We start from the raw sequence: 12,940 nt of genomic DNA on the forward strand, positions 1-12,940 counted from the left end.
TTGCTTCAGTCTGACCAACTTTTTGTGTCTGTGCCTATAGATAGCATTTTAAACACGGGAAATTTTGACTAATCTTAGGTAACAGTACCATCTTAGGTAGCATATGTCAAATAGGAAGGTAGGAAGTCAGGTTTCTTATTGCCCTACTTAATCTCTCAAGAATACTGCCAGGGTAAATATTAAATTATGTGAAAATATTTGGAATTTTTTTAAGTTCAAAACTCAAAGCAAATTCAAGGGTATTATTATTATGAAAGTGGACTCTTTGGGCCTCAGTTTATTAATCTATTATATAGATATTCAAGGAGTATCTTTTATTTAAAATAAATATATTTGAAAGTGGATATTCATTATTAAAGAGCTAAACAAATACAAAAGCCCTAACTATGATTCCTACCATCGCTACTTCCCTCTGACCATATGACCCACAGTACAGAAGAGGCGGCAGCTTGTCTTTCATGGGCATGGGAGAGCTGAGCCTGGCATCCCCCTTTTTGGTGCCTACTAACCTACAGGGACCGGGGCCAAAGCTCAGGCAAGCCCAGTGTTTAACCTCCGATGCCCGTGGAGAGAAGGAGGATTGCAAAGATGATAGTAGGAGGAAAAAAGGGATTCGACCAGGCAGGGAGAGATGGCAGCCCTGCATGAGCCAGCAATTCCATACTTGGATATTCCTAGGCATAGTGAGGGATGAAAGGAACATTCACTTGGCACTGTTCACACCAGCCCTCAAAGGCTAGGTGCTTTACTCCCAACAGTCCTGGCTGGCAGGCTGTGCCACCACATCGCGGCTCAAACCCACCAATAAAGGATGGAGTAAGAGTGCCAATATGGAATATGAGCAAGTTCTATTTAAATGAAAGGCAAATATATAAAAGTTGAAGACCACCCATAACAACCTGACATAGCTACTTCTCAAGGCTGCTGTGAAAGTAGAAGTGAATTATAAATGAAATCCCTTTGGGAAAAACCATTTAAAGGTCTATAAAATTTGCAAAAGACATGCCAAATGTTCACCATGAGACTATGAAGTGGAATGGAGCCCAATAACATATTAGAAAAACTTAGAGAACAGTTTTCCTAAACTGTGATACTTCAGGCCACGTTGGATTTTAATGACTCTAGTAAAAGAAAGTCACAAAGGAGAGACCTGGCATAAGCACCTTCTACTCCATTCATTCCAACTACTCTGGGAAGCGTTCCCCAAAAGACAATCCTCGGATGAACAAGGACTGTTTCCTGAGTGCTTCCCCAGTGATTAGTCTATTCAGAGAGAACAAGGTGGTTATCGATGCCTGTTTCTATCTTTTTGCTTTCCATTCTTGTATTTCTATTCTAATCTTTTCCATTGTTCTTATAAATTAGGGGGATATTATCCGGTGATTTTAATGACTAACTACTATTTTCCTTAATTTTATACCTAATTGACTGGCTTCAGGAATAATTCTATTAAAAATATTATCACTGGAGGAAAGACGATCTCTTTGGTTTATCTCTTTTTCTTAAAGCTACCTCTCCCTAACCTCTCCAAGTTTACTATGCAGGTTAACTAGCAGGGACCCAGCACGGTCACTCTGTAATGTGACCCCGAAGTGTCTGAAACTCTTAAATGGCAAGTGTGAAAAAAGCTGTAAAACAGTACACCCCTGAAGCAGTGAGACTCAAATAACAAAGGAGGCAATGGAGAAGTGTAGGGAAAGAATGGTACATCCATAGTATATTCTGAATTCTTCCATGTATAAAAACAGCTACACTCGCCTCCATCTCATATTTGTTTATTTAATTTGTTGATTTCCACCTTCGCTTTTTTTACCGCCCTGGGAGAGCACCTAATGCAATGTCTGTATATATTCTGTGGCCAGCTGAAGTCCAGAGTTTCATAAAAAGAAGTATCTTTTCCCTTTATAGTTCTAAGGATTCCTGAAACTTGTGAGAAAAATTCCAGATATCCCTAAAGCTTGTGTTATTTTATTTTTTTCTATTGAGATATAATATTATGTTAGTTTCAGAGATATGATATTATATTAGTTTCAGGTATATAACAATTTGATATTTGTATATATTAATTTGATATTTGTATATATTGTGAAATGAACACCACAGATCTAATTAATATCCATCACCATCCATAGTTACAAAATTCTTTTCTTGTGATGAAAACTTTTAAAATCTACTATCTTAACAACTTTTAAATATGCAATACAGTATTATTAACTATAACCGCAATGCTGTACATTCCCATGACTTATTTATTTTATAACTGGAAGTTTGTGCCTTTTGATCCCATTCACCCATTTCCCTACTCCCACCCCACCCCTAACCTCATTTTAGATTAACAGTGCTGCATTAGACACATAGTAAGTTGCCTGAAAAGTGAAGTCAGTTGAAAAGTTGCAGCAACAACCAGCGTCCCTCAATTTCCTAAGTAACCAAATCAAAATGCCTACATCTGTTGGGGGTAAAATTGAAAAGACACTTCAGCCATTGTGGACATGCAGTCAATACTCCAAATTGTAAACTGGGATGTAGCAATAAATTATATGAATGTATAAGTCATAATACTTTGCTAAATGAGCCATCTAAGAGCCCGCTATATTGAGACCATGAAATAAAACTGAAGACTTCGTGTTGCAAAAGCCATACTTCCAGGTGCAATGTATCTTTTCTTTCCACAATTTAAAAAAGTATCTCCATTGCCGTGTCAGCTACACTTCACTTAGAAAGCTATTGACTTTTCCTTTCTGTTGCCTTAATTTTCTTCTGTAGCAGCACAGAGGGATGCAAGTCCAGGTGGGCACTGTGCCTTCAACTGATTATGCTGTGTAACACAGCAGGAAAACCTCTTATCTCAGGCTGGGGTTGCCTGTTTAAGATCTTTTTCTTTATAAAAGGTATAAGGTAGTAAACACAGCTGTAGAAAGGGTTTTATGTTTTCTTGCTGTTTGTTTTAATTTTTAAAATGATATAATTAAGGCAGAGTGCAAAAATGTCTATAAAATTATACTAACTGCCCATGTGCATATATGTTGTGGGCCAAGTTTTACCCAGCTCATGGTGTTTGAATAATCTGAATGATTTGACTTTAGAAGTGGTTTTTTCACTTCTCTGCCTAGTGTTGTCAGATCATAAAAATACAGTGGCTTAGGATCAATGAACTTTAAAATTCTAAATTGATCTTGTAATTAGGACGTTATTAAAGATGACTTAAGCTTCTCTCTTGCTATTTCCTTGCCAGAGTTGGATCATTGCTCTGAATTCCTGTCTGCCAATTACTTTTCTTTTAACTCCACAAGGGATATTTTTTTAATTGGAATATTTATATATCTTTAAGAAGAATAAAGGTTTTGTAAATAGCATCACAGCCAAACCTTCCTTTCAAGAAAATGAAATCTGAGTTTAGGATGAAGAACATGCCTCAATTTCAGTTTGCAAAGACATATAATAATATAATCCCATTTACTTCCTACTAAGATGAACTTCAAGTGTTTTCAGCTGTGGTATATTAAATTCATCTCATAGAGAATAGATTTGAGTGGATACTTAAGGCCTTTCCCTAGCCAGTTATGTTTAAGTTAAATGAATAAACACATTTTAATGTCTTAATTATGAAAACAAAATGTGCAGAAGTCTATGATTTGCACTATGATTTAGAAATAAGCTGGAAAATCCTATTAGGTTGGAATTAAGTGGAAAATAGTTTCCCCCTCTGGGGGCTTTTAATTTATTCAGAATATTTATATAATTGCCTGCTAGTGAATCCTTTGAGATTACTTTGTTGGAGACACTCTTTAACTCCAAACACATTTTTCTTGAGAGCAAGAGGGTTCTGTCATTAATCTGAGCATGAGAGGTGTCTTTCTTTCTACTTATCCTTTCTCTTACCTCCCTCCCTATGTCAGTTCATTGTCAATTTGCATGGGCTCCAAAGAATTTGGCTTGGGCCTAAGTTAGTTCCGCCTCAAGTGAAGGGAAAGAACTTTAAACTTAGGTGGGGAATTAAACACTTTTGCTAACTCAGAAGATGAACCACGTCTGAATGTCAATTCTAAGCCGGTGGATCTGGCTTTCCGTTGGAAGGCCATTCAGCTGAACTGCCAAAACCAATGACCAACAATTTGTGTTGTTTTTGAAAGCCTTCACCACTTTTGTAACCATTACTCCTATCTTTTCATCTCATCCCAATTGATGGATATGTGTCTCTTCTAGAAAAACATCAAATTGAATATTTCAGGGCTGTTACCTTAAATTATTAAATGGTCTTAGTGCCCTAGCTCAAAGAAAAATGAAGCTCCATTGTGGGTAAAATGATTACTCTGATCTATCCCCACAAAAATGTATGATGTAAACAGCTTTGTTTGTGTTCGAGATTTCTGGGATGAAAAGTGCTCTTAGATGGATAGTGATCAATAAAGACATAACAGTGAACTGCTCTGAGGGCATGTTTTCATTGGACAGGTAAAGAAAAGAAATGGATAAAGCATTGCGAATAAAAAGTAAAATAAACTCCAGCCCAAGAACAGGACTTTTAAAAGAAGAAAGGTAGTCCACTGATAAAAATTCTAGAGCCAAGTAGCATTATTTGTATCAAATTTGCATACATAATGCTAGTATCATGTTATGGAGTTCTTTAGCTACCTGAATTATGTGCATCTGACTGATGTTTAAAATGTTTTAAATAAATTAAACAGCAGTTTCCATATTTAAAAGACCTTAAGTTTATAAATTAAATATTTTCAGGTGCACTGATTTGCCTGAGCTTCAAGCCCAAAGGAAAGGATATTCTTTTGGCATACTTATGAGTAAATAGATTTCCAGATTGGGCCAGTGGGAGAAAACTGAGTTAATGCAGCTATTACAATTATCTCCCTCCATCACTTTTCCCTGAAAAGTCATAATAACACTGTCTTTCCAGTTTATAGGAGTAGTGACTCACCCGCAGCCTCTAGAGCACTTCATCTTTCTAGAGGAGGGTCAGTTTCCTCACTACTCTCTAGAAAATAAGCAGTGCCCTCCACTATTCCCAGTCATCCCAGTTGAGGGCATTGAACAGAGTGAGTTACTCCCCCAAATCGCCAAATTTTGTGCTGAGACCCAGAAAAAGGCGATCCCGCGGGGAAGGAGAGGAAGAATATGAATATGTAAGGACTAAATGAAAGGAAGGAAAGGGCATGGGAATGGAGATGTTGTCGGACCAGTGACACCGAGCTTGGGAGACATTTGACATTCGCGCGCTCTTTCTCGCGGACACTGGGTGGCGCTCGTGGTAAAGACTTGCACTTCTCTTAGGGTCGGTTTCTCCATCACCCGCCACCACCCCACTCCACCCCCGCCCCTTGCAAATTGAGGCTACTAAGAGATGAAATTGCTCACATTCTTCCTACGTGTCGCAGTGGGAAGCGCACTTCTAGAGAAGTTTGATGACATTGGGCCGTTTCTCCACGACTGGGCCCTTCAGTGGATTTTAAAACAAGCAACAGCATCCGGCCCACGGGCCTTAAGAGGAAGTTCCGGGCCCTGGTGTCAGAACCACCCACAGTACCGGTGAAAGTTGCTACCCCGAAAACTGGGACACCCAGCACGTGTGCACCCCGAGCGGCCAGGCTTAGTACGGCCATAGTGGCTATAATATGAAATGAAGTGGGATTGTATTGTGATCAGAGAGACTCCGGCTCCTTTTAACTTAACGCTCTCTCACCCTCCTGCTGCCCTTAAGGAAAGGGTAGGGGGAAGTGGAGTCAACTTAGTATGGAAGCAGAACGTCGAGGTTCTGAACCTTCGGAGACACACCCAGATTTGGAGGTCTCACGGAGCAGCGGCCTTTGCGCAAATGTCTGGAGTCTGGCGTGAGGGCCAATGCTTTAGGAATTGAAACAAAGAAGCTAACTAAATCCTTCCCTCCTGCCCCACTCCTTTTTGTCTTGTGTAAAATATGGGAGAGAATTTTTTTTGACGAAGGGAAAAGTGAAATCTAGTACAGTCGAGACTAACTTAACATTGTAATGTGTTTTCCACCGGATCCCAAACTTCTAAATTTCGCCCAAATTCTGCAGCTTCCAATCTCATTCTGGTTGTAATCTGCCTTCTCAGCAGGATCTGAAGACAATGATAGAAATACCCTATTTAGCATAACTATATTGACCTTTCTCTTCACGTAGTAACTTTAAAATCTGTAATAAATGAAAAGTACCGGGGATGTGTGCGGATGAGGGGGAGACCAGTGGAAAGTCACCTGGCTCCATGTTCCACTTTGCCTTTGCCAGGAGGCGCTTGGAACCTTCCCTGGCAATGCTTTGGGGAAGCGATTCGTGTAATTAAATAGCAGGATGTGGGTAAGGTGATTCGATGGGCGCCGAGAACTTCCTCGTAGCAGAGGCCAGGACTGCAACCCCGACGGGGTCAGCAGCGTTTCCCCGACGCTCTGTAGTTCTTCAAGGCCTAAATCTAGGGGTTGAACAGCAGTGCAAAACTCGACAGCTTGGGAGCGAAGATGGGCGGACAACTGCGCACCCCTCCCCGGCCCCGCCCCCGCCCCCCGCTCGCCGCCGCCCGCCGCCGCCAGGCATCTATCTCAGAAGTTCAGCGCGTTGCAGGCTGCATGCAGGTGAGGTGACTCGGCCAGGGTGGAGGAGGGGTGCTGCGGAACCCTGTGACACACGCCTCCCTTGCCCTGTGCTCGCCCGCGCTGATGTTGTCCCCAAAGGGCAGTGTGACAATAGCTGTGGGTTTTCAGCGCTCAGGCAGCAGAGTCCGGAAGCTGGTGCACGTGTGGCTGCTCCACTTGGGAGCTCTGGAGCTGGCTGATATGCTGCCCCGAATTCTAGACCCCAGCTGTCCCTGCCGGCCTAGTTTTGGCTGGAGTAGCCCACAGCCAAAGTAAAGCTAAACTAACACTAGACACAACTAATGTAGACGCTTGCTTCTTCGTTGGGGGTGGAGGGGATGGGTAGGGATGATGTGGAGTCCGCGGGTTCCTGGTCTCTGAAACTCTGGAAGAAAGTGCTGGAAGGGCCCAAATCAAGATCCAGCTCTTGGAGTTGCCGATTTGAGGGGAGCGGATACGAGGAGCAGTACATTGACTTAGGTTAAACTTCTGAGCTCCCAGCTGGATTACCGCTAGAATAAGACTGACACTTCATGAAAGCAAACTCTGGACCGAAAGTACCAACTGTTTGGTTCCCGAGCCTTTTGTCCCTTTGCATTTGAGCTAAGATGTCCTCGAGGCAGAAAATAAAAGAACGTGAGGTACAGAATCCAGACCTGGGAAATGGAAAAGTGGGCTCTTGGGTGCCATGTCCTTAGAGCCCTGAGGAGCAAATAGGTGGGCTTTACCCAATTTCCCAAAAGGGCTTTTATCCCTGTCTACTTTCCAGTCTTTTGGGGGTTCTCTTTTGGTCCATTGGAATGACAGACCATACGTGCCCCATTTGCTTTTGCAGGAGTCTTTGACTACCGAACACAGAGTCACAGACCCTCTATTCCAATGGTATCCAAATAGACGATAATATTGAACAAAATGTGGGGCCGCCCACTCTTCTTGGGGACAGCAATTTGGGCATCATTAAGTTATCTGTGCTTAAGACAGTAATATTTTATAATTCATTGTAGGGCTTTAGGGCTGCAGGAACTCTCTGCCATTAACAGCTGAATGGACGGAGGGCATTCTGAAGCATCTTTATCCAACCCTTCTCTGAGCACTAGTCATCTAATGCAGAGGAAATACTTGCTGCAAATTTGTCTGTCTTTCCCCAAATTGCAAATTTTCAACACATGTAAATTACAACTCGACTCCCAGCACACCACTAAAAATATTGTTCTCAGTTCCTTCTCGTCATCCCACATCCCTGATTCCCCATTTCAGTATCAATGTTCAATTTAACACTCCCCCCTTGTGCAGCCCACGGGGCAGAAAGGTGGGGAGCAAGGAAAAACCGTCGCCAACCTCATCCCCAAAGCATGTGCACTTTCCGAGGTTGCTGATTGGAACACATTGTCTCCAGACTTTGTAGAGCTGGGGTTGGGGCTTCTGCGATGTCTTTGGTATTCACTGAAAACAGATTGACTGAGACCTCCTCCCCCAACAAGCAACGACACATATACACGCACAGGCGCGCGCACACTTCCCCCCTCCCTCCATTTTCTCCGTACTTTTTAAGCAATGCTTTGTTGTGTTAAAACTAGTTGGACGAGTTAGGGTGTTGCTGCTGCTCCCGAAGCCCTGGCCAATGGAACCCGATCCACCCCGCTGTGCGTAAGCGCGCAATTAAGGATTTAACCAAGGCTGTGCTGCGCCTCAGCCAGCAGTCAGCCTGCCGGAGACAGAGCCTCCACGACTCCCAGCCTCCACCTCGCCGCCACCGCCTCCTCCTCCTTCTCTCCTCCTCCTCCTCTTCCTCCTCCTCCCTCTCTCCCTCAGCCATGTCTGCTTAGACCAGAGCAGCCCCACAGCCAACTCGGGCAGCCGCCGCCGCCGCCGCCACAGCAGCAAGGACAGCCGCCGCCGCCCGGGAGCGATGACAGGAGTGTTTGACAGAAGGGTCCCCAGCATCCGATCCGGCGACTTTCAAGCTCCGTTCCAGACGTCCGCAGCCATGCACCATCCGTCTCAGGAATCGCCAACTTTGCCGGAGTCATCGGCCACCGATTCCGACTACTACAGCCCCACGGGAGGAGCCCCGCATGGCTACTGCTCTCCTACCTCGGCTTCCTATGGCAAAGCGCTCAACCCCTACCAGTACCAGTACCACGGTGTGAACGGCTCCGCCGGCAGCTACCCCGCCAAAGCTTACGCCGACTACAGCTACGCCAGCCCCTACCACCAGTACGGCGGCGCCTACAATCGCGTCCCGAGCGCCACCAGCCAGCCAGGTACGGGAGCGTGGGGGCAGGTACGGGACTGGGGGCAGATACCGGAGGAGCCAGGGATCCGGAGGAGCGAGGTGGGGGTGGGTGATTGCGGCCCCGCCATCCACTGCAGTGGGGGCTCACTCGGCAGAAGGAAGTGGGGCCTGAACTCTGCAACCCGGAGAGGTTCCAGGGCCAACATTTTAGGGAATCTTAGAAGAAGCCTGCGGGGGTTCGGAGCAGCGTCTCTCCCCTCCGGCACCTTGGTGGAGGGGCCCTTAGTCTCTGGATTCCCAACTTGTCTGGTCAGGGAGCCAGCTTGGCTGGAAAGGGGGTAGGGGTGGAGAGAAGAAAGAATCAAGCAGCCCTAGTGGCGTTTGCGTAATAAAAGGGAGGTTAGTTGGAATTTTTAGTAAGCGTGCTCGGTTGGCGGAGTGGGAGTGGAAGGCTGCCTCAAAGTCTCTATCGGGATTAGTCTGAGAGTAGCCGGAAGCCAGCGTCCTGACCGTGCCCGGAGCGCGGGGTGCGGTGGGGGGCTGGGGAGCTGCAGCATGCGGGAGGAAAAGCGCGCGGAGAGCCTTGCGGTTTTTCTAAGGCATTTCCAAAAACAAAAAGCTATTTAAAGGTGTAGGAGGCTTGCCGAGGGGTCACGTTATCGGAGCGATTTTTTTTCTTCATAGGTGCCTAAAATTTGTCTTCCTCCTCCCTACCTCCTTTTCCACGGCCTAGAAACTTAGTGGGAGAGTTTAAGAGTATTAGTGAGCTTGGGCGGTAAGAGAGAGGCATGAGGTCTCCTTGGAGAGGTTTTGCTGGTCAGGTTTGATCTCTTCCCACCAGCACATTAATAATCCTGCTAATATTAGCATCCCCTACTCTGGCAGAATCCAGACCACAGCCCTCATCCTCCACCCTTCCTCTCCCAGGAGTCTCCTCTCTTCTCTCTCTCTCTCTCACAGACACACACCCACACACACACACACACACACACACACACACACACCATGAAGAGGCTCTCCGCCCTTTCCAGAGATGGACACTTTTGATAAGGTGGGAAAGGGGACTTGTGGCCCCAGGGCATGTTCGTAAAACACGCATTCAGAAAGTCTTTCTCCCTCGTCTATACTCAGGATTTTGAGAAATTCGTCCTGACTTGCCGCCCCTTTCCTACGAAAACATCCCACCGATTTCTTTTTAATGCGTGACTTGCTAAACTTTAAAAGAGGGCCGAGAGTGGGATGTCTTCGTTCCTTTCAATGTGTTCTGTATTTCGTGCACAAGTGAAAGATTTTTTTCTTTTGGCCAAGAACTTATTAAGCCTATTTGTAGAAGAAACCAGACACATCTGTGCCTTCACAGATCTGCAGGGAGATTATGGGGGCTGCATAATCGGCCCTCTGTCTGAGACAGCCCTAACCGCTTGCTGCTGAATTGAGGGAGCATAGTTTGCTCGTGGGCCTTTGTACTTTGGAGACCTCGGTTAGCATCTTCCCTGCCCATGCGTCTGGCCTCTGCAGGCGTCTGAACAGACGCTTCAGATGGGGGTCACGGCCCTTGAAGCCTGGGGAGGGGGTGGCCACGATCACCCCAGAAATGCAGGTGAGCACAGGGCAGGCGTAAAAACAAGTCCGGGTGAAGCAGAAACCGCTGCAAGAGCTAAATCCCAGACGCCAAGAAGGGAGCTGTGCTGTCCAACGCGCTTTGCACAAGTCCTAGAGAACCTGAATGAACAGAGGAAGGGAATTAATCAGAGACTGACTACCTGGCCTTTCCATGATTTGGGGGAGGGGCTTATGTCTCTGGGTCTCGTGAAGCAAAGGTGGTGACATGGAGAAACAGTGAAGCCTGCATGGTAAGAAACTCAAGAACCGTATTTGAGGGTTCTGCAAAAGAGCCATTGTCTGCCGACAAGTTCTAACTGAGTCTGTTTTGATTATTTAGAGAAAGAAGTGGCCGAGCCCGAGGTGAGGATGGTGAATGGCAAACCAAAGAAAGTTCGTAAACCCAGGACTATTTATTCCAGCTTTCAGCTGGCTGCGTTACAGAGAAGGTTTCAGAAGACTCAGTACCTCGCCCTACCCGAACGCGCCGAGCTGGCCGCCTCGCTGGGACTGACGCAAACACAGGTAAATCCGGCCGCGGCCAGGCGGGAGCCCTGCCTCGGCTGCAAGCCTAGCTGAGCCACGCGGTTTGGTTCCCGCGGGCTGGGGCCCATCCGATAACATGCGCGAGAAACTCATAGGCAGACAGACAGAGGCAGACTGACAGATTGAAAGAGATCCACCTTGCGCCCTTCCCTTTATGAGTCAGGGCAGGTATCACGGCCAAGCAACGGTAGCGACGGGATGGAAACGTCGCTCATCCCGAGATGTCCCCCGCTCCGGGCCTGCGAGGGCGAGAGGCAAACTTTTAGACTGAAAACAAAAGGTTGGGTTATTTCTAGGACGCTCTCGCAGCCTTAAGAAATTGGTGCTCTGCACAATGCAGAGCCTCTCGGAGCGAGCGGGGCCCGGCGGCCTCGCGGTGGTCTCAGGCCGCGCAAAGGCCGAGGACGTTGCCTCCGGCCAGAAAAGCTGAAAGGTCACTCCCTGAAGCTGCGGAGCTTTGGGCCGCAGCAACCTGAGGGGCACAAGGCACCGGGCGATGTTGTACGGGGAAGTCTTCCCGGGGGGGTCCCATTCCCTTTACTACTACTCCAATCCCTATAGAAGAATAAAGAATGTTCCGAGTCGCCGCCCAGAGCCGCAGGCGGATTCTGACCTCTCTCGGAGATGTGCGAGTGGAGGCAGTCGGAGTGGGGGATTGGGGGATCGGGGGATCGCTTCTTCACCTCCAGGAACTCGCGCGCGTAGCCGGCTCCAGGTCCCTGGCGTTCCGGTCTCCGGCCATTGTTTCGGAGACCTTGGCGGCGCCGAGTTCCATGCGCTGTCGGCCTACACGTGAGCGCACGTAGCAGAGTACTTGGGAGACTTGTGCCCCTCCCCGCCCCCAGCCTAAAACAGCAGCCTCGGGGTCGTGCCCTATCTGCGGCCGGAGCGCACGGATTTCGCCTTGGCGCCCTCTGGGGTGGGCGATCCAGGCTTTGCCTCAGGCCCAACTACTGGACCACAGGCCGCGAGCTGCGGGAAGACGCCAGGCGGAGACGCCTGGGGGTCGAAGATTCCTCCAGTCGCCGCCCCGAGGAAGGCGCGGGCGGCCTCTGAGTGGACTGGTAACATGTGCCTTTGTTCCCTCACCCAGGTGAAAATCTGGTTTCAGAACAAAAGATCCAAGATCAAGAAGATCATGAAAAACGGGGAGATGCCCCCAGAGCACAGCCCCAGCTCCAGCGACCCAATGGCATGTAACTCGCCGCAGTCTCCGGCGGTGTGGGAGCCCCAGGGCTCTTCCCGCTCACTCAGCCACCACCCTCATGCCCACCCTCCGACCTCCAACCAGTCCCCTGCGTCTAGCTACCTGGAGAACTCGGCTTCCTGGTACCCTAGCACAGCCAGCTCAATCAATTCCCACCTGCCGCCGCCGGGCTCCTTACAGCACCCGCTGGCGCTGGCCTCCGGGACACTCTATTAGACCGGCCGCTTTCTCTTGCTCTCTTATTTGGGACTACTGTGTTTTGCTGTTTTAGAAAATCATAAAGAAAGGAATTCATATGGGGAAGTTTGGAAAACGGAAATGAAAAAATATTCATGTGTAAAGCTTTTTTTTTTTTGCATGTAAGTTATTGCATTTCAAAGGACCCCCCGTCCCCCACTTTACAGGCGGACTTTTTGTAACTGTGGAACACTATCAATGGTGCCTTGAAATGAGCACTCAACTTTCAAAGACTTTTTCAATGTTGAACTTTTAACCGTGTAAATAAGTGTAGATGAGAGGAATTAAACTGTGCTCATTCACGGATAAATAAAGTATTTAGAGCCATGAAGAAAACAAAATGTTTCCTAAAAAAATACTGCCCCATTACCAGCTCCTTATAATAGGCTAAATTAACGTTTTACCATGAACAATTAAAAGGGAAGACAATCTACTGAGAGATTCAATAAAGGCAAAGGAAAGCAGAGGATTGGAGCTGCATGGTTAAGAACTCATGTGTATATATTTGGAT

The 12,940-nt window shown here is 47.0% G+C and overlaps 1 protein-coding gene across 1 annotated transcript; it reads left to right on the forward strand.

Moving 5' to 3' along the window:
• The first annotated feature begins 8,177 nt into the window (after positions 1–8,177).
• DLX5 (distal-less homeobox 5) lies at positions 8,178–12,568 on the forward strand. Its single transcript, XM_039878037.1, has 3 exons — positions 8,178–8,865; positions 10,780–10,964; positions 12,079–12,568. Exons 1-3 carry the CDS (start codon positions 8,511–8,513, stop codon positions 12,406–12,408), a joined length of 870 nt encoding a protein of 289 aa, XP_039733971.1. The 5' UTR covers positions 8,178–8,510; the 3' UTR covers positions 12,409–12,568.
• Positions 12,569–12,940: the final 372 nt, after the last annotated feature.

The sequence above is a fragment of the Pteropus medius genome, unplaced genomic scaffold, assembly GCF_902729225.1.
Source record: "Pteropus medius unplaced genomic scaffold, Ma_sr-lr_union100, whole genome shotgun sequence".
Lineage (NCBI taxonomy): Eukaryota > Metazoa > Chordata > Mammalia > Chiroptera > Pteropodidae > Pteropus > Pteropus medius.

Bases quoted from the DNA above. Each gene is read 5' to 3' on its own strand.
- DLX5 (XM_039878037.1), top strand. From the start codon at position 8,511: ATGACAGGAGTGTTTGACAGAAGGGTCCCCAGCATCCGATCCGGCGAC. The intron at 8,866-10,779 runs GTACGGGAGCGT...TTGATTATTTAG, and splicing joins GAGCGCCACCAGCCAGCCAG to AGAAAGAAGTGGCCGAGCCC. The intron at 10,965-12,078 runs GTAAATCCGGCC...TCCCTCACCCAG, and splicing joins TGGGACTGACGCAAACACAG to GTGAAAATCTGGTTTCAGAA.